Below are 21,843 nucleotides of genomic sequence, written 5' to 3'. Positions count from 1 at the left end.
AAAATTGGTGTTTTGAAAACAGTTCTCATTACAGAAGAGGAAGTGCTGGAGGCCTTAGAAAACATAACAGTAGATAAATCGCCAGGACCTGATCAAGTATATTCCAGGACATTGTTGGAACTTAGGGAGGCATTTGCGGGGACCCTAACAGAAATATTTGTATCATCTGTAAGCACAGGTGAAGTACTAGAGGACTGGAGGATGGCTAATGTTGTGCCATTGTTTAATAAAGCCTGGGAACCATAGATCTGCGAGTTTGACATTAGTGGTGGTAAGTTGTTGGAGGTGATCCTGAAAGCTAGAATTAACATGCATTTGGAGTGGCAAGGAATGCTTAGGAATAGTCAGCATGGCTTTGTACAAGGGAAATCATGTCTCCCAAACTTGAATAAGTTTTTTAACAAAATAATCCAAAAATTTGATGAGGGCAGAGAAGCAGATGTCGTTTAGTTGGACTTTAGTAAAGCCTTTGGCAAGGTTCTGCATAGTAGACTATATAGTAAAGTTAAATCACAAGGGATTCAGGGTGAGCTTGCCAATTGGATACAAATTTGGCTTTACAGTAGGAAACAGAGGGTGGTGGTGGAGGGTTGATTTTTCAGACTAGTGGCCTGTGGCCAGTGGTGTTCCACAGGGATCGGTACTGGATCCACTTTTATTCATAATTTATATAAATGAATTGGATGAGAATATAGGAGGCGTAATTAGTAAGTTTGCAGAGGACACCAAAATTGGTGGTCTAGTGGACAGTAAATATGGTTATCTAAGATTACAAAGGGATTTATATCAATTAGGTCAATGGGTTGAGAAGCGGCAGATGGAGTTTAATTTGGATAAAATGTGAGGTATTGCATTTTGGTAATACAAACAAGGACAGGACTTATACAACTAATGGTAGAGCGCTGGGTAGTGTTGTAAAACACAGAGACCTAGAGGTTCATGTACATAATTCTTTGAAATTTGCATCACAGCTAGACAGGGTGATTAAGAAGGTGTTTTTGCACATTTTCCTTCATTGCTTAGACCTTTGAGAATAGGAGTTGTGATATCATGTTGAGGTTGTACAGGACATTGGTGAGGCTTATTCTGGAGGACTGTGTTCAGTTCTGGTCACCCTGTTATGGGAAGGATATTATTAAACTGGAGAGGGTTCAGATTTACCGGGAATAGAAGGCTGGAAATATAAAAATAGACTGGAAAGACTGGGGCATATTTCACTGGAGTGTAGGAGGTTGAGGACTGATCTTATTGAGGTTTATAAAATTATAAGGGGTATAAGATAGGGTGAATGACAAGGGTCTTTAAAACTAGTGTACATATATTTAAGGGGAGACAAGAGAGATTTATAAAGAACAAGAGAGGCAACTTTTTTAAACAGAGAGGGTTCCTGTGTGGAATGAACTGCCAATGAAGTGGTGGATGCAGGTACAGATACAATGTTTAAAAGACACATAGAGATGTTTTTGAAGAGGAAAGGTTTGGAGGGAAATGGGCCAAGTGCAGGCAGATGGGGACTAGTTTAGTTTGGAAACATGGTCGGCATGGACTGATTGGATCAAAGAGTCTGTTTCTGTGCTATATGACTCTATGACTCTATTTATGAAGGCCAACTGAATGTTATGCTGAGATAGCAGGGGAGAAAATAAAGACATTTAAATTTGTTGTGTAGTGATAAATTGTATAAAATTCTATATTTTCACAAATAAAGAGTTCTTTTTCCCTACACAGATATTTTGCATCCTACTTTACACAGCTAAACTTACACAACAGTGACCTGATTACTGATGCAGTTTCCTTCACTCTCAGAAACTCCTACACAAACATACAAATTAAGAGCAAGATCATGTAGCACATCCCTCATTGCTTTACGAAAGGTTCTCGATTCCCTGGCTATACAGCTGTGAGGATCATGGCAGTCAGCTTGTTGTGCAGGGATCCAATAGGTCCTACTTACCATTGAGCTACTTGAATTTCAGTGGTAATTAGAACAGGAAGTGGATCATGCATCTAGCTAAGAGGCTAAGAATTCAGAGGATGGTGAGGTTCCTCCAATATTGTGTGGACCATCAACATTCTGTTAAGACTGTTTAGTCCTTGGAATGATGTCCCAGTGGCTGGGCATGCTGTTATCACTGATTCCATTTAGCCATCAATCTGCCACCCATGAAATAGTCCTGTTCAGGCATCTGAGCTGCTCTCTCGTCACTACCAGGAAAACAAATGTCACTGCACAAGGTATCCTGTATCCATTTGCTGCACTGCATGTACACCAAGGGAGTCACTATCAGGTTGGCCATTTTTTTGTGACAGCTTTTCATGTGTTCCCAAACCCAGGACATTGTTGAGGTCATGACCATTGCAGACTGCTCCACTTAGAAGATGTAGCTTTGCAATGTTTCAGGGGACTTAGCCAGATATATTTCTGTGACTGCAGGATCAAATTGGCCTGTAGCACATGAGTCAGCACGTGTGGTTTGTCATCCCTTTCCTTGTTATGAACTTTATGTTAAATTGTGCTGGTGAGAAGGTTTAGATTAAATTAGATTACTTACAGTGTGGTAACAGGCCCTTCAGCCCAAGACCGACCCTCCGAAGAGCAACCCACCCAGACCCATTCCCCTACATTTACCTCTTCACCTAACACTACGGGCAATTTAGCATGGCCAAATCACCTAACCTTGCACATTTTTGGACTGTGGGAGGAAACCAGAGCACCTGGAGGAAACCCACACAGACACAGAGAGAATGTGCAAACTCCACACAGACAGTTGCCTGAGGTGGGAATTGAACGCGGGTCCCTGGCACTGTGAGGCAGCAGTGCTAACCACTGTGCCACCATGCCGCCCACTTGGCACAGGTTTGGTGGCCTAAACGTCATATTTTATTTAACTGTCTGACAAGTCATGTCACATTGCACTAGGGCCTCAAGAGGTTCCTGAAACATTTATCACCTCCTTTGTGGTGGGGATAGGTCTGGGAGCCTGAAGTGTGCTGTGACCTGTGAAAGGGAAGGCATTGAGATGGGTGTAATCAGTGAGAAGAAGATATGAATGGGACAGAGGGGTATAACTGGTGAATTCTTGCTATGGTGACCTGCAGAACTGATTGAGATGCTGCATGGTATATTTAAAAGTCTGTAACTTTCAGCAGTGAGTAGCAAATAACAAGTATAGCATAGTGCTGAAAGAATTGAATAGAATGACAATGTCGACAACTCAATAGTCCTTATAATTTAAGGGTTACATCTCACCTTCAGCGACCTCTCAGAATAGTCTCAGTTAAGATCAAGACTCCCTGGTGGTCTAGTGGTTAGGATTCAGCGCTTTCACCGCCACGGCCAGGGTTCAATTCCCGGTCAGGGAGCGGGTGCTTTCTGGGGTGGCACAGTGGCTCATGGCTAGTCAGTGCTGCCTCACAGCACCAGGATCCCAGGTTCAATTCCAGCCTCGGGTGACCGTCTGTGTGAAGTCTGCACATTCTCCCCGTGTCTGCATGGGTTTCCTCCGGGTGCTCCGGTTTCCTCCCACAGTCCAAAGGTGTGCAGGCTAGGGGAATTGGCCATACTAACTTGCCCATAGTGTTAGATGCAGTAGTCAGAGGGAAATGGGTCTGAGTGGGTTAGTCTTTGGAGGGTCGGTGTGGACTGGAACGGCCTGTTTCCACACTGTAGGGAATCTAATCTAATCTTTCACATATTTGTGCTTTTAACTGTACTATATTGGACAGATCCCCTGATCTCATTCCAGCATAAAACTCGGTCGGCACCCACTTGAGACTTACAAACTTTATCTGGAACACATTCCAGCCTCCAAGATGCAAAAGCTTGGAGAAAAGTCAGTTCAGAGCTAAATTCATATTTCAGAAGCCACAAACAGATCTGAGCATGCTTTCCCATCTCTAAAAGAAAGTTTGGGCCATTATGCTAAGTTTATTTAGAACTTACAGTAGAGGTCTGATTTATAAAAGAAAATTAGAAGGTACCTAAAGATTTGCATGGATGATACAAGACCTAAGAAGATATACTAATCAGGAAAGATTGACTAAGTTGAGACTCTTTTCTCAAAAAAGAAAAGTCAAACTTGACCTCATAGAGGTTTCTACAAAAATAAAAGAGTTAGAGATACATCCACTAATGGGAGAGACTAAAATTAGGGCCATAGATATAATATAGCTACAATAATGACACCATAAATTAATTCTAGAGTTTTTTTTGTCCAAAGAACAGTTAGAAAATAGAAATCCCAAACACATGCTGTTGAGGGGAATAACATAGATATATATATAATGGGAAGGTAGTTAAACACAAGAAGAAGGGTTCTACAGATATGTTGAAAGAAAATGGATGAAGTTGAGTATCACTTGGATCATAAACAATAGTGGTGACATGTTGGTTTGCAGGATCAGCTTCTTGCTGTATATTCTATGTCATTTTTTTGGAATACACGTCAGATGAAATAACACGGTGGTTAAAAAGGCATTAGGCACGCTCTACTCAGTCCTTTGAGTATAGGAGATGGGAAGTCGTGTTGAAGTTGTATGGGACATTGGTGAGGCCTTTTCTGGAATACTGTGTCCAGTTCTGGTCACCCAGTTATAAGAAGGATATTATTAAGCTGGAGAGGGAGCAGAAGAGATTTACCAGGAAGTTGCTGGATTTGGAAGATTTGAGTTATAAAGAAAGACTGGATAGGCTGAGGTTTTTTTCACTGGAACATAGGAGGTTGAGATAAGACCTTATAGAAGTTAATAAGATAATGAGGGATATAGGTGGGTTTCTTTTCTCTACGATGGGGGATTTCAAGACTAGGGAGCACACCTTTAAGGTGAGAGGAGAGCGATTTAAAAAAGACATGAAGAGCAATTTTTTTTACACAGAGGTTGGTTCATGTGTGGAATGAATGTCCTGAGTAAGTGTGGACGTGGGTACAGTTACAATGTTTAAGAGATATTTGGATAAGTACATGAAAAGGAAAGGTTTGGAGGGATATGGGCCAGGAGCAGGCAGGTAAGACTAGTTTATATTGGGATTATGTTCGGCATGGACTGGGTGGACTGAAGAATCTGTTTCCATGCTTCAAGACTTTATGGCTCTATGAAAGAAGTAGAGGCATACATGTAATATAACTGGAAAATAATTCAAAAGGAAATTGTAAAATAATCATTCAACAGAAGGTGGTTAGAAAAAAAAATCTCTATCAAAAACTTTGTCAAAGCAGATTCTAAAAATATCTTTGAAACAGAATTAAATTGTTATGTTAGAAAGGTGCTAGGTAACAGGAGTAAGTGGGAGAGTAGGAGTAAACTAAATGCTCTGTGGGTCAAAATAGTATTTCAGAATGCATGGGTAGAATGGATATTTTTGTGCTATCATATTCAATTCTATTCATTAATTAAGGTAAGGGAACTAAAGCTTGATCATATGGGGTGTGTGTCCTATAATATGTGAGAAGTCATGAACACTATTGCTGACCTAGACAACCATGTGCAGGAGATGTCACCTGCTGCAGGATTTGGAGATTAAGCAGGAAGTAGGGTCACTATGACACATCTGCAAAGCTGAAGACAATGTTGATGGTACATTCAGAAAGGTGGTCATACAACCTGAGCATTCAGGTAGATACAGAATGGCTGACCGCCAAAAAGCCTGACAGAACAAGACCCCGGGGTCCTGCTTGCTAATCACTTTTCCATTTTGGATACTGGTGCAGATGTTGGTTGCTCAGAGGAATGCAGTCAGAGCCATGTTTGTGACACAATGAGTGACTCAACTGTATACGAGAGGAGAAAGAAGAAAGGATGTGCAATAGCTATGAAGGATTCACTAGATAGGAACAGACAGATGTATCTGCAGCTGTAGATTTCACTCCAGGATGGGATGTTGCTTCCTGAGTGGTAAGGTCAAGAACGTCACAGAGTGATTTTGGAACATTCTTTTAGGGAAGGGTGAACAGACAGAGGTCATAGTCCACATTAGTACCAATGACGTGGCTAGGAGGTAGGATGTTGCCTGCTGTCAGAATTTAAGGAACAAAGCAAAAAAGACTAACAAGAAGGACGTCAAAACTAGTAATCTTCAGATTACTCCCAGAGCCACGTGCAAGTGAGCAAGACATAGGATGATAAAATGGAAGAATGTGTAGATAGAAAGATGGTACAGAGGGAGCATTTTAGAATTTTTGAAGATTAATGAATTGGTGCAGTGAATAAGAAAGTATGAAGTCTGAATCAGAGTTACTGTGCATGTGTCTGAACGCAGTGAGAACAGTAAATAAGTTACAGTTACAGGTGATAAGACAGATACAGGTGATGATTGTCATGTGGAATTGTGCTATTGTGGGAATAACGGGGATCTGAGTCAAAAAAGGGGCAGTATTAAGTGTAAATTCCTTGGTACAAGGTGTTCAGAAAATATAGGAAAGAAGAAAAGGAGGACAGGAGCAAGGTTGGAGAAAGTGAACGCTGTTAGCGACAAAATCAAATTGGATAGAGTTGAGTAATAAAAAAGTGGAATTACAATTGCTCAGTGTAGTCTGTAGACCACCAACTAGTGGGAAGAATGTAGAAGAACAAATTTGCAGAAAAATTACAGAGAAGTGTTAATGTTTTAGAATTGTTATAATAGGGGTATTTAATTACCTGAACATAAACTGGAATAATGTAAACTGAGCAGCAAGGCAAACTTTAAATGTAGCTTGCATCCATAGCTAGTTGTCTCTGCTCTTAACCTGGATTGTCTGTCTGTCTCTCAAAGAATCTACCTCCCCAGATGAAAATCTTATCTTTCAGACTAATAACTTGCCTGGATGAGATTTACAGGGCTAGGGTCTGTCCCAACACGATACACCCAACCTGGGAATGAAAAACAGGGCCTCTATATCTAAAAGTCCTTTCATTTTAAAAAATATTTTTATATTCTTGGCTAATTTTATCTTATTCTTCTATACATGACTCCCTTTTGAAAGCTAGCTTTCAATGCCTATCCAAAGGTAATTGTTCAGTTATTTGCAGTGCATGGTGACAGATTGATTAACCACAGGATCATCACAAATAAGCCTGAACTTGTCACTCAATGTGTGCTCTGAGTGACAATTGTTAAGTTGCAATCAGGAGAAGGCTGATTTTCCACCACAATATCCAAATATCGCCACATCGCCTTCTTCCCTTACCTATTTCTGTGCAGTTTAGTAATGCTCTAGGAGCATGAAATGTGCAAACCTCAACATCAAAGTTTTGCATGTTAATTTCTGCCTGAAACCAATTTATACAGAAATAACAAGCACAAACAGATATCTGGCTGCATTATTTTCCTGAAATGAGGTCTGACAGTTCTCTATTCACAGGATTTGCAACATATTCAAATTATTTCTTAATTGCTAATGATTTCTTCTTCACTTGGAAGGGGTGCTTAACTAATTAGGTTTTGTTTTCTCCTTTTCAAATGGAAATTCATACAAGAAATCCAGTTACTAACTTCCTTCATGCTATTGAAATAGATTACTCTTCTATTGCTCGTGAAAATAAATAATAGTAATTCTCTTTACACAACTTATAGTATGGAGATATTGCTTGCTATCACATTTTAAGACTTTCCTTTTCATGTTCTGTAAATTGAAGCTTGTTTCATGATGTTATTGGCTGCTTTTTCAATCTTGATGTTCATCACATGCATTTTTTTTCCACTGTGGTCTCTTTAATGGCATTTGACTGCATTTTGATTTTAATTCCGGGAAAACACTTATACATTGGTTAGGTTTCACTCTAATACCCTAAGGAATCAGTAACAAAATCAAAAAAAGCTATTATCATAGCATAAAGCACTACTTAACGATTATTAGAATCCCTACAGTGTGCAAATAGGCTATTCTGCCCTACAGGTCCACGCTGACCCTCTGGAGAGTAACCCACTCAGAGCCATTCCCCTACATTTATCTCTAACTAATGCACCCAACCTACACATTCCTGAACACTATGAGTGATTTTAGCATGGCCAATTCACCTAACCTGCACATCTTTGGATTGTGGGAGGAAACCAAAGCACCTGGAGGAAACCCATGCAGACACAGGGAGAATGTGTAAACTCCACGCAGTCACCTGAGTCTGTAATCAAACCCGGGTACTTGGCACTGTGAGGCAGCAGTGCTAACCACTGAGCCAGCATGCCACCCAGTGAGATAACAGTAGGTATTAAAGATTTAATTTATTGCCACAGAAAGCTGTGGAGGCCAGGTCATTGAGTATATTTAAGACCGAGATAAATAGGTTCTTGAGTATCAAGAAGATTGAGGGTTACAAGGAGAAAGTGGGAGAATGGGGTTGAGAAACATATCAGCTGTGATTGAATGGCAGAGCAGACTTGATGGGCTGAATGGCCTAATTTCCGCTCCTATGTCTTATGATCTTATTCCCTCTTGTATAAATTAATGATACAAAATAGAATTCTTAAATTGGAAGTGGCTAACTTAAAAGGGATGAAAAGTTTTCCAGCCAGGGTAAAACTGAACCAACATTCAATGGAAAAGGCTAATCTTTAAGGAATAGATAGTTGATGTACAAGTTGGACACATTTCAACAAGACAGAAATACAGGAGAACCAAAGCTTGGTGCTGTGGAAGATGAGCTAAATGATGAAATGTAAAAGAAAGTGCTTGATGCATATCAGGTAAATTATTCAAGTGAGAAGTAAGCCAAATACACTTGGTTGAGAGGAGAAGTCAAGAGGAAAAAAAATTGGAAAAGAGAGAATGTCAGATAGAATAGCAGCTAACATAAAAGGCTTGTAAATAGTCAGCAGGTGGGAACACCTAGGGTGATGCACTTTAAGGACAAAGAAGTGCAAAACCAATGTAATTACTGAGTACTTTGATTTGTTGAGAAGAAAGAGGATGTTGATATCAGGTGAAGTGGAGATAGGAGTTAAAACCAGGTGGAAGGCTGACCTGTGAGGAGGATGCAGAGATGCTTCAGTGTGATTTGGAGAAGTTGAATGAGCAGACAAAAGCCAGGTGAAGCATAATGTGAGCTTATCCATTTTGGTAGCAAAAATGGGCAGGCACATTATTACCTGAATGGCTATAGATGGGAAGGGGGGGGGGGTGCAATGAAACATGGGTGTCCTTGTACATCAGTTGATGAAAGCAAGTGTGCAGATGCAGCAGAAAGTGATGTAGGCAAATATTTATGTTAACCTTCATAGTGAGAGGATTCAAGTGCAGGAGCAGGGATGTCTTGTTGCAATCATACAGGGCCTTGGATATCCTGTGCACATTTCATAGAATCCCTACAGTGTGGAAGCAGACCATTCGGTCCATGAAGTCCACATTGCCTCTCCAAAGAGCGTTCCTCCCAGATCCAATCCCCCAAACCCTGTCCCTGTAACCCTGCATTTCATGTGGCTAATGCACCTAACCTGGACACTACATGGCAACTTAGAATGCCAATCCAACTAACCTACAGATCTTTGGACTGTGGGAAGAAATTGGAGCACCTGGAGGAAATCCATGCAGACACTAGGAGAATGTGCAAACTTCACACTGACAGAGGCTGGAATCGAACCTGGATCCCTGGCACTGTGAGGCAGCAGTGCTAACCACTTTGCTGATCATGTTCTCCTTACCTGAGGAGGTTCTGGCTATGGAGGGAGTGCAACAGAGGTTTCCTAGGATCCCTATAGTGCAGATGGAGGCCATTTAGGCCCATTAAGTTTGCATTGACCTGCTGAAGAGCAACCCACTAAATCCTAATAACCCCACACTGACCATAGCCTGCACATCCCTGACACCACGGGGACATTTATCATATCCAATTCACCTAACCTCCACACCTTTGGGCTGTGGAGGGAAACCGGAGCAACTGGTGGAAACCAACGGAGACACAATGAGAAATTGCGAACACCACACAGACAGTTGCCTAAGGCTGAAATCAATCCTAAGTCCCTGATGCAGTGAGGCAGCAGTGCTAACCATTGGATCACCGTGCCCCCATTTACTGATGGCAAAAGTGAGTATTGCAGATGCTGGAGATCAGAGTCAGGAGTGTGATGTTGGAAAAACACACCAGGTCAGGAAGCATCTGAGGAGCAGGAAATCGATGTTTCGGGCAAAAGCCCTTCATCAGGATGAATGTGGGCTTTTGCCTGAAATGTCAATTTTCCTACTCCTCGGATGCTGCCTGACATGGTATACGTTTCCAGCACCACACTCCTGGCCCCATTTACTGATTCCTGACAGCAGAAAGGATTGATCAGGCAATGCTTTGAAATGGTGCACATTGACTTCCAGTTCCACACAATAGAATTGTGAGCAATATTTGAACTAATGGAAAAAAAGGGTCAGCATGGACAGTGCATGGATTTTATTTGGGCAGGAAAAAGGTTTGTATGGGTTTCCCAGTGGTCAGTGTTGGGACCCTTGCTTTCCCAGATATATTAATTATTTAGGCCTGGGAACAGAGTACAATTACAAAATTGTGGAAGATATGAAGCATTGTAAACTGTGAGGGGTATAGTCTAGAATTTCAAAAGGACATACACTAGAAATTCAAGAAGATAATTGCTACAATAGTACAAGTGCGTGGTGAGACCACACCTGGAGTACTGTGTGCAGTTTTGGTCTCCTTACGAGGAAGAATGTTCTGGCTATGGAGAGAATGCAACAAAGGTTTACCTGAGATTGCACAACCTGAGATGGCACAATTGAGGAATAAAGGGAGACTGGATTGGTTAAGAATATATTCAATGGAGTTATGTAGAATGAGGGGAGATCTTACAGAAACCTATAAAATTCTAACATGACTGGACAGGTAAACATGTTCCTGATAACCTGGTCTAAGGATATAGTGTAAGCCATTTAGGATTGGGATGAGGTGAAACTCCTTCACCTAGAGAGTGGTGAGCTTGTGGGATTCTGCCAAAGCAAGATGTCGAGGCCAAAACATTGAATGTTTGCAAGAAGGAAATAGATATAGCTCTTGCAGGTAAAGGGAGCAAAGGACACATGGAGAAAGCTGGAACGGGGTACTGAGTTGGATGATCAGTCATGATCATACTGAGTGGCAGTCCATGAAGGGCCAAATAGTCTATTCCTGCTCCTATGTGGATGAAATTCAAGACATAGAAGTGTGAGGTTTTGGTAGAAAAAGCATGGAGAGATAAAATAAAATAAATGATTCAATTCCAAAGGGAGTGCAAGAGCAAATGAACCTGGATGCATATGTGCATAAGCCATTAAAATGGCAGGACAGATTGAGAGAGAAGTTTTGTAAAACATACGGCATTGCAGGTTTTATTTAGAGGGCATAGAGTGTAACAACAAGGAAATTATGTTGAACTTAGATACGACATTAGTTTGGCCTCAGCAGAAGTATTGTGTTGAGCACTGGGTGGCACATTTTAGGAAGGATGTGAACAGATTAGAGAGAGTGGAAAATAATTCATAATTCTTATAAATATAATTATAATTTATAAAGAATTTATAAGAATTATTCCAGGGATGAAGAATTTCAGTTGTGAAGATAGATTGAAGAAACTGGGACCAATCTCTTTAGAGAGGAGAAGGCTAAAGAGAAATATACTTGAAGCACACAAAATTATGGAAGTATGGACAAAGTAAATAGTTCATGTGAAGTGATGCATTTTGGAAGGTCAGGTACAGGTGAAAATTATACAGTGAATAGCAGAACCCTTAGGAGTATTGATATGCAGAAGGTGGAAATGTGTTGCTGGTTAAAGCACAGCAGGTTAGGCAGCATCCAAGGAACAGGAAATTCGACATTTCAGGCCAGAGCCCTTCACCAGGAACTTGATATGCAGAAGGATCTGGATGTGCAGGTCCACAGATCACTGAAGTTGGCAGCGCAGTTGATCAGTAGTAAAACAAGCCTACAGCATGCTTGCCTTCATTGGAAGGGGCATTGAGCTGCAGCTTAAGAGAACTTCAGTTAGGTCAAAGTTGGAATATTGTATACAGTTCTGGTCACCAGACTGCCAGAAGAATGTTGATGCTTTGGAGACAATACAGAAAAGGTTTACCAGGACATCGCCTGGTATGGAGGATTTTAGCTATGAGGAAAGGTTGGATAGATTGAGTTTATATTCACTGGAATGCAGGAGATTGAAGGGCGACATGATAGAAGTTTATAAGATTATGAATGGCATGGATAGAGTAGGAAGTATGAGGCTTTTTCCTAGGGTGGAGAGGTCAATTACTATGGGACTCAGGTTCAAGGTACCGGGGGGATGTTTAAAATAGATATGTAAGGCACATTTTTCACACTAAGGGTGGTAAGTTTCTGGAATGCTCTGCCAGAGTTGGAAGCAGACACAATAGCAGCATTCAAGAAGCACTTGGACGAATGCATGAATTGGAAGGGACGAGAGGGATACTGATCGTGTAAGTGACGACAGTTTAAGTGTGCAAGGGCAGTGCAGGCTTGGAGGGCTGAAGGGCCTGTTCCTGTGCTGTATTGTTCTTTGTTCTAAATTTTCTCACTTGTGAACAGGCAAGCATAGATTTAAAGTAATTAATAAAAGAAGCAGAAGTAATATGAGAAGTGATAAGCCAGGCCAGGTAAGGACAGACTTTTTTCTCTAAATGGGATTGAAAAAGATGGGTTTTCATGACAATCAATGATAGTTGTTACATAGACAGTTAACTACCTTTAATCCAGCTTTATTAATTAAATTCCACCAGCACCATGATGGGATTTGAACTCTTATCCCCCGAGCATTAACCTAGGCTAAGAAATTATTAGGCTAATGATATTACCATTATATTCCTGCCTCTTCATACCAACTGGCTTTTATCTGATAACTGGCCCACTTGGTTGAATATATGCAATGGTGGAATGAGGCCATGAAGTGGCCCTTAATTGATCACTTATTGTCCATCTTTGGGCACAAAGCATGGGTCGTCCTCAACACTTTCCATCCTGATCATGATCTCATAATGATGCGTATCAGGGTGTGGGAGGAAAAGAGAGAGGTGGGACAGTGAATGGGTAACTACACTGCACTTTCCTACTCAACCTGCTTCCCAGCCCACTATGGGTGAACATTAAAGTCCACCTTTCTGCATAGATCCTGCTTGGCCTGCTGAGTATGACTTACTTTTCTCTTTTTATTTCAGGTTTCCAGCATTTTAATTTTCCAAAAAAAAAATTAAATGTTAATTTACTTACTATTTCTAAAAAGTACTAAGCAGCATTGAGGAACAGTCATAAGTTCCTAAATTGGATATTATGATTGCAGCATTTGCCCTTAGACTGAAACAATCAGTGTGCCAGTTCTTACGTCAGTGTCTAATATACTTTCTTCTTGCAAGTTATATCAATGAAGAATAAATAATGCACATACCTTGCATTTATTAGGTATTGTGCCAGGCTAATATTAGCAGGAGATCCTGTGATGGTAATCTGTCGCTCTGTGGAACCTTCTGTTGCATTGGCAATCTTGATCTGTGCTCCTGACATCTGCCTGATTTCATTTATTTTGCTCCCTTGCCTGCCAATGATACATCCTATTAACTTAAATAGGAGAAAAACAGAAAGACATTTAATCAGTTGTTCCAGTAGACTTCCAGAAACAGCTAATGATAAATTAATAACTGTATTTGAAATCTATTTCCACTGTGTAAATAGCAATTGAAAAGCACTGCACAAGAAAGAACTGCATAATATTGAACTTGCAAATTAATACAATTGACAAATTTCCTATTTAATAGATCATACGTAAGTACATTTCAATGCAGGAGCAGAGCATGGAGCAGGCTGTTCACTTGCCAGAAACATAAGTTGGAGATGGAATCCAGCTTCATTAATCTTCCAAAAAGTTTTAAATCCTGGGGAAGTGAGAGCTTCAAACAAGCAAGTGTTCTGCCTTTCCCTCTGCATCAAGTTTGGGGAAGCATCCTGCTATTCCTAATCAGCCCCAAGACATGCCCCTTTCAAGACTCAAGAGCAGCTGTTGACTATTCCACCTTCCAAAGGTAAATCATAGCATGTAATGCTGAAGCACCATTCTAGCCCTGGTGATTCTGTCCTATGTAATTGACTTTGTAAATGACCTATTTGACTCAGAGAACCAAGAGACCTGCACATCATACTTATAGAGGTGAAGCAAGCTCCTAACTTACTGTTAATTTATGTTGGACCTTTACATTTCGCAATGATACTTCAAACCATTTATTGTCCAGCTGCTACAGAAATTATAATTTTACCTTCCAATAAGTGTAATGTGGTAAATTTAATATAATATTGCAAGGATGTTTTAAATATGAATGCTAGATTTCCTTTAATTTGATTTGAGTTTTGGTCAGAATTGCTTTTTATGGCAGAGAATTCCACAGGCTCACCTTCTTCCCCTCATCTTCATCCTAAATGGCCTACCTCATATCCTTATACCTAGAATACTATTTTATTATTATAAAAAAAACTCTTCCACAATTTTGCATCATTTAAATATGTTTTGGAATTTTTTTAAAAAATTATTGTTTGTGGGCATCTCTGGTTGGACCAGCATTTATTGCTGCAGTCTATGTCCTGTAGGTAGACCCACAGGGCCATCAGGGAGGGAATTCCAAGATTTTGACCCAGTGATACTTAAGTAATGGCAATGTATTTCCAAATCAAGATGGTGAGTGGCTTGGAGGGGAACGTGCTGATGGTGGTATTCCATGTCTTTCTAAATGGAAGTGGGTCATGAGTTTGGAAGGTACCGAACAAAATGGTTAGTTGAGTATAATGAGTCATTCTTAATCAGGACTCTTATATGAATGATGTGACAGTTATTAATCCCCTGCAACAACAGGTCAGAATTCTATGCTTTATAAATGAGATATGACTAAATGTTGGCAGGCTGTAATGGTTATTTAAAGGTCACAGTGCTGAGTGAGTATTAAAGGGCATAATCCTTACAGTACTTGCATCTCCAGTGACCCATGTAACCCATGGAGTTGCCAAATTTTTAATTAAGAAACCAGCGTATGCTTTTGTCTTCACAGCCTGTGCGGTCATTTGTTAGAGCAGATTGGCAGCTCTTGTATCTGATTTTTATTCCATAAATTTCAATGGAATAAATACTATTCATATTCAATAAAGGGTGGTCGATGCTGTTGACCAAATTACCAATGAGGTGTTAAAAAAAAAGCAATTCCCTCAGTAACTTTCAATTAAGTTGCAAGAGTCTGTCAGTATGTAGGGGGAAAAAACTTGCTTTTAACTGCTTCCATTGGCTCACTGCCCTTTTGGAACGCATAAGCAGTCACATAGTGTAAATACAGTTCAGAATTCCAGACCTTGGGAAAATACAGACAGAGCTGTGGCCTGAAATTCTGGGTGCTGCACCATCCCATTTAGCTTACTATGAAAATTCAGTTACGGCAGAGGTATAGAACAAGAAAAAAAAACCAGCTGCTGCTGCTGCAAAATGGCATGTCTGGATGCATTTCTTTCCCAGTCCAAGAATTCCACCTAACAATGCCCTCTTTGTTCTAGTGGTTCACATGCCATTCAAAGCCCCAACCAGTACAATTGTAAGGCAGGTTAAAAACATCTATCTTTACCTAAACAATGGGCTTAATTATCATCTACATTCAGTGGAGGACAATCTATAGTTTTGTGTAACTGGCTAACATGATGGGCAGCTGGCGCATTCATGCTTCCAGCCTATTTGAAAATTGCAACTTCAGGGGTTTCACAGCTATCTATCCACTAGTGGCAGATAACAATTAGACTAAAGGGTCAATTCAAGACACTTCACATGCCATCTAGAATTTTCCAGTCAGAATATAGGGCTCCAGTGAGGCCAAAGCCTTGGATAGAGATGCCATCCCATCAGCAGGGCAGGGGCTCACGATGCCCTATTTAATTTTTCTCACTACTGCCCAGCCTTAATTGCTAAAGGGATAATGCAGCTGCAAGTCTATGATGGGGGATTTCCCCTTCACAATTCTGTTCAGGCAGCTGTAGCCACCTTTTATATTGAAATTTTAGCAAGTCTTCAGAGGTGCCCTTACAATTATCTTACCTATTTCAGCAGTTTCTGTCGCTGATTGCAGCGTCACTGATCCTCCAGTGCTGAAGGGCTTGTTATTACTCCTCCAGAGTTGGGAACTCATCCACCATCTTTGTTGGACAGAGCTCGCATACAAGTGTCAGGTAATGACCATCATCAGTAGGAGACAAGCTACATATGTCCAATAGACATTCAATGGCACTAATTTCACTGAATCACTCATTCTTAACATCCTGGCAATTAGCATTTACCACAAACTGAACTGGACCATCATATAAATACTGTTGATATATGAGCAGGTCAAAGGCTTGAAATTCTGTAGAGAATAACATACCTCATATCTCTTCAGTGCCTGTTAATCATCCAAAAGGCACAAATCAGTACTATGATGGAATATTCTTCATTTGGCTGGATAACTGCAACTACAACAACACTCAAGAAACCAGAATAAAGCAGCTTACTTGAATGACATCCCATTCATCACTTTCAATATCTACCGACTACAATCACTGACGCACAATGCTAGCAGTGTGAACCATCTACAAAATGGACTGCAATAATTCACCAAAAGGCTCCTCCAACAGTACCTTCCAAACTCATAACCTTGAATACATTTAAATACAAGGAATGCAGAAGTTTGGGGACACCAGCACCTGCATATTCCAAGACAGACACTGTTCCTTCACTGTTTGGGGGGCAAAGTTCTGGAGCTCCTTCCTAACAGGACTGTAGATGTCCCTACACATTAACAGTTACAGAAGATAGCTCAGCATCCTGTCCATTGGGCAAGTCAGGAGGAGCAATAAATGCACCATCTATGAAAGTAAAAACGGCAAGTAGTATAGAAACTTGGCACTGAAGAGATGATCAGCCATGATCTAAAATAGTGGAGCAAGCTCGGTCAGCTGACAGATTTACTCCTGTTCCCATGTTTCAATGCTTTAAGGGCAAGTATACTCAAGTTTCTAGCTTTTAGTCCTCTTTAGTGAGGCTTCTTATGCCACTCTTCCAGATGAGTATTTGAATATAGATCTTTTTAGAATTGCCTTGGTGGGTGAAAATGGAAAATGGCGTTCCTTGGCCTGGAAAGCTTAAAAAAAAGTTGATAAAAATACTTCAGCTGTAGAAACAATAGTTATGGTGTTTTATTTATCAAATATTTATGGGGACAAGGGCACTTTGAGAATAACTGAAAGTTATATTGATCATCATTCCCAGTGGTGTAGAGTACATTCGACAAAAAAAAGTGACCCAAAAAGTTCAAGTGTTAAAGAGATGCTGGAAAGAAAATAAATCTCTATGATAAAATGGAATGATATAAGTCATCAATTGTTGGATTGATTTGCAAGAAGGAATGCATCCATAGAGAGACTACTTGAGGCCCTATAAGAGAGGTGTCTAGTATTGTGATGTGGAATTTATAGAATATTGTTTTTTCTTTTGGCTTTTTCTGATTTGGTTTGAAATATTGTTTTTGTATTTTGATAAAGTTATAATTTAAATAAAAGAGGGATATGTCTTAATAGTATATTAATTGCATAATTAAGAATAATTAGTTGGAGAGCATTGATTTATTGCTTTATCAGATAAGAGCTTGGATTCCGATGCAAATTGCAATAGAGGTATATCATGTGATGTTTAGTTAATTTGGTTTATTGGTAATCAAAAGACAATAAAGTGTGACTAGATGTTGGCTAGGGAGGAGAAAGGTGTTTATAATGTTGCATTGTGAATAAATCTAATATTAAATAAAAGATTGGTGCATGGTTTCCTACTTTTTCATCTTTGGAAATTCCAGAGGCTGCCAATAAATTGGCAGCTTCCTCCAAGATCTCACCCCACCAAGTTCCCAACCTGAATTTCACCCAGACGTGGAATGGGACCCGGGAATGAAATTCCAATGTATGATATCTGCCAGTCAGATTTTTAAAAAAGTTTTAAACAAAATAGAAAATGCCTTCAAAGGTAATTTTTTTTGTAGGTTTTAGTATGCAAACCCTCATTTTCTAAAGTTTCAATCATTTATTGTCATAATTTTGTTTCTCTTTCTAGTAAAAGATGAGGTTATTAGTTTTATTTAAAAGCCTCATGTTAGAGAATAATTCTTATCATTCTTCCATTAAAGTGTCAATGTCAACCGTCAGCCAATTCAACTAGATTTAACGTGAGCAACCAGCAAGGATTATAGCCAAGTCTGTAAATACACATTTACTGTGATAGGGTTAGGGTTATTTCCTACCTTCCCTTCAAACTGTAAAACCTGCTCCCCCTCCCCGCAACTCTTTTGCTTCTGCCCTAGTTTGGTTTCATAGATGTCAATGTCCCAGAGTATATACTTAGATGCCGTTTCTGATGTGTGAGTCTAAGTCATGAGTGTTGACAGTCATACCATAACAAAGCTTGATTCTTCATCAGATCCCACTTAGCCACAGTCATTGTATAGCAGTTGGAAGTAATATTCGTGGCATTTATATTCTACAGTAAACATTGTATTTGTGAATCAGCTATCACGTCAAAGGCAATTTCACCTGTGAAACAATTTCACAAGGTCACGCCATGTCTCTATTGTGTTCTTCTCCAATAAGACACTCCATAAAACTTTTTTCTGTGACCAATCGTTTGGCCATCTTCTGTAATATCTCATGTGGCTCAGTGTCATATTTTGTGGCTGACTAAGTTTAGACTATTCTGACATTAATGTAATAAATATTAAATAAAAGCAAGTAAAATTATCCAAACTTATTCTGTCCAGTGGAATGCGAAGTCTTCCTTCTGTGCTCATTACTACTTTAGCTGGATTTTCTTTTTCAATTGTTTCAGACAGTCTGTGTACTTTAACTGTTCTAAACCAACCAAACATCTTTTGATCTAAGATAAAGATAACCACTTCTTTTGGACTCTGTCAGAATTATCTTATAAATAACTAATGTAGCATTTTCGAAACATAATTCTCAATTGGGGAAATACGCTGAGGGGAATACTTTAGGATGGGGCCACCAAAGGATATAGAGAGCCTGAAGAGAGAGGCAATACCTTGCCTGGTCACTAGCCTGCCATGCTTATTGATTGAGCTGGATACTTAATGCCAGCCTCTCCCTGTTGCAGTAAAATCCCAACAATGGCACCAGAAGGCCAGTGAGAGGCTCTCAATACTTCGCCTGACATTGATAAAATTGCAGCAGGAGTGGGCATGGGTTGACAGGCACCAAGAATGTACTATTGACAGTGTGTCCAATTTTACAATACTCTCCATTTGCCATCCCATTCCCAGGGATCTGCAAAATTCAGTAAATGAAGTGAAAGCCTGGAGATGACAGTGGTACCCAAACACCTCATGACCTTGTCTTTCTAATTTGGTGTAGGTTACCAGTTTGGGATCTGTGCTGAAGAAGTTAATGATCTGCATTCTGTAGACAGCATACATCACAGCCATAAAATTCCTGTGGAGAGCAGGAATTGTTATGAGGATCGCATTTTCGTATACAGTAATGAGCTTCTTGAATGTTATCAAGATATGGAGTCATCCAGGAAATGGAGGGTATTCATTCACACTTCTGCCCTGTGCCTTTTATTTCCTGGAAAGGGAAAGTAGGACAAGCATTACATGCCACAGAATTCTCAGCTTTTGAACTACTTTAGTAGTTGGTCATTTATGTAGCTAGTTTCATACAATTCTTGCTTAATGATGATTCAGCCAAATCATTGTTTGATGCTAGTGAGATTCAATCTTAATAAGTAGTTAGGATTTTTCTTGTTCAAAATGGATGTGGTGCAGGTTTTACTGCATCGTTATTTCACTATCTGAGGAATTGCAAATGAAGCTGAATATACTGTGATCAGCAGCATTTCTGAAATTATGATAGTGGAAAGGTCATTATTGAAACAGTCAAAGGCACTGAGTTGATATTTACAGTAAGAAACATCTGAGCAAGAGAAGAAGAAAAGTGGACCACTGTTTTTATTGAAGAATTATAATTAGGTCCGTTTTGTTTATTGCGCCTGATAAGGACTGATTGGATCAGTTTTTGAGTTAGTAACATATCTGCACAAAATGTCTGCAGCAAAATTTTTACTAATTGCAAATTGTTTAAGTTGGTATATTGTACAATGAATCAATAGTCAGTGGTTTGTATTGATTCTTTACAATATGCCACATTACACAGAAAATACATAATCAATAGTTTATTTGAAAGATATTAGCATTAAACTCAGAGTTGATGCAAATGTTAATTTATTGCATCTCCAATATAACATATGTTGAATTCCTTTCTTTCTTGAGAATAATCATTTCAGGACTGCAGGCGAATTTACTGAACCTTCCATTAGTTTAACATTGCAGAATTCATCAAAATCTAACATTCTATTTCTTAAAAATGAAGTATCATTAAGGATATTTAAATTTTAATAGAGGCTAAACAATATGTGAATTAGAAAGAAACACTCTCAAAGCCATTATTTTTCAATATTTCAGCATACAAAAGTGAATCGTATTGGAAATATCTTGTATTTGCTGTACCATAATGACCACAAATTTATTTAAGATGAGCTTTTATTCAAATTAGGAACAGTTTTGATTAAGTGCATTGAATAAAACATTATTAACACTATGTTACATTGTAACTATCTATCAATTAATGTCAAGCACAGATTTATTCCTGGTTCCTTATTATTGACTTTCAATGACTTACACCCACCACCCTGCAGTACTATAGAAATATAGGCTGCTGATAGTATTCAATTATTATATTTAGTTGACAGTCGTCATGTAGCTCTACTAAGTGTAAAAGTAAGATTAAGGAATAAAAAGAGAAGGCTGAGCCTTTAATCATATCAAAACATTATGTCATTATACAAGACGCAAAATTAACTTTTGGAAGGTAGCTACAAAGTAGCTTCAGAAAACTTGGGTTTAACTGCTCAGCTTTCACTTCCTTAAAATCTTTGTTCTATTTTTCAAATCTCCTCCCACCCTCCAACCATCCCAAACCTCTGTATTCCTCTAATTCTAGCTGCTTGAACATCTTTGGATTTAACCGCTCCACCATTGGTGGCTGTTCCTTCTGTTGTCTAAGTCCTAAGCTCTAAAATTCCCTCCCTGCAAGTCTTCACTTGTCTCTCCTTTTTAAGGCACTCCACATGTTCTACTTATATGTAACTTTTGGTCATCTCCTTATGTGATATGGTATCATATTTTGTTTTATAATGTTTCTGTGACATGCCTTGGAATGCTTTATTATCTTAAAGGTTTTAAATACATGCAAGTTGTTGATATTGACCAAGATATAGATCTCCAATGAAATCCAATGTCATTTACACAGATATACTACAATTTCAGAATCCATTAAGGAACACATACTTGTCTTTAGAATGTGCAGCGCCAAGCTAAGTTTTACACTAACATGTCAGTGACTTATTTACGGATTACTTTTCAATAAATAATTATAAAAAGCAACATACATAGTAAGTGATTTTATGGTTAAAATGAAATGTGTAGCTCTGCAAGCTCAGCTCTAATCTATTTCAAAATATAACTCTATATTATTTTGACAGGTGGACTTTCTGAAGGAAATTGTTTTTTGTTGTGACTGCATGTACTGTAATGTTAGCAAGATTAGAAATGGGGCGTGCAGATTATTGCAGTAGCTAACAAAAGAACACTCACATCATTTGGAATAGTGAACTCGTGGGAACTGGTTTGACCAGTGGCATCCAATCCTGCTGCTGAACAGAATTAAGCATTTATTAATATCAAACTCCTAGTAAACATTCAATAAAGCACTTCAAAATATTTAAGATATAATTTAAAAGATACTAGAGCAAAGCATAATTGATAGATC

General features: G+C 39.2%; 1 protein-coding gene across 4 annotated transcripts in view; it reads right to left on the bottom strand.

The window, feature by feature from the left end:
- The window catches only part of zgc:110045 (uncharacterized protein LOC664755 homolog), a 233,645-nt gene that overhangs the window by 7,305 nt on the left and 204,497 nt on the right, over positions 1 to 21,843 (bottom strand). For 2 of the 4 annotated variants that reach the window (XM_060825478.1, XM_060825480.1), the window contains exons 11-12: positions 21,669 to 21,727; positions 13,349 to 13,518 (exon numbers count right to left, since the gene is read on the bottom strand). In XM_060825478.1, the coding sequence (XP_060681461.1) occupies positions 13,349 to 13,518; positions 21,669 to 21,727 (229 nt within the window). Of the gene's footprint in view, positions 1 to 13,348; positions 13,519 to 19,513; positions 19,582 to 21,668; positions 21,728 to 21,843 lie in introns of those variants that run through there. The other 2 variants (XM_060825482.1, XM_060825481.1) reach the window with 2 other exon arrangements.

Source organism: Hemiscyllium ocellatum, chromosome 5, assembly GCF_020745735.1.
Source record: "Hemiscyllium ocellatum isolate sHemOce1 chromosome 5, sHemOce1.pat.X.cur, whole genome shotgun sequence".
NCBI lineage: Eukaryota > Metazoa > Chordata > Chondrichthyes > Orectolobiformes > Hemiscylliidae > Hemiscyllium > Hemiscyllium ocellatum.
This window is presented reverse-complemented; position numbering and strand designations above follow the sequence as displayed.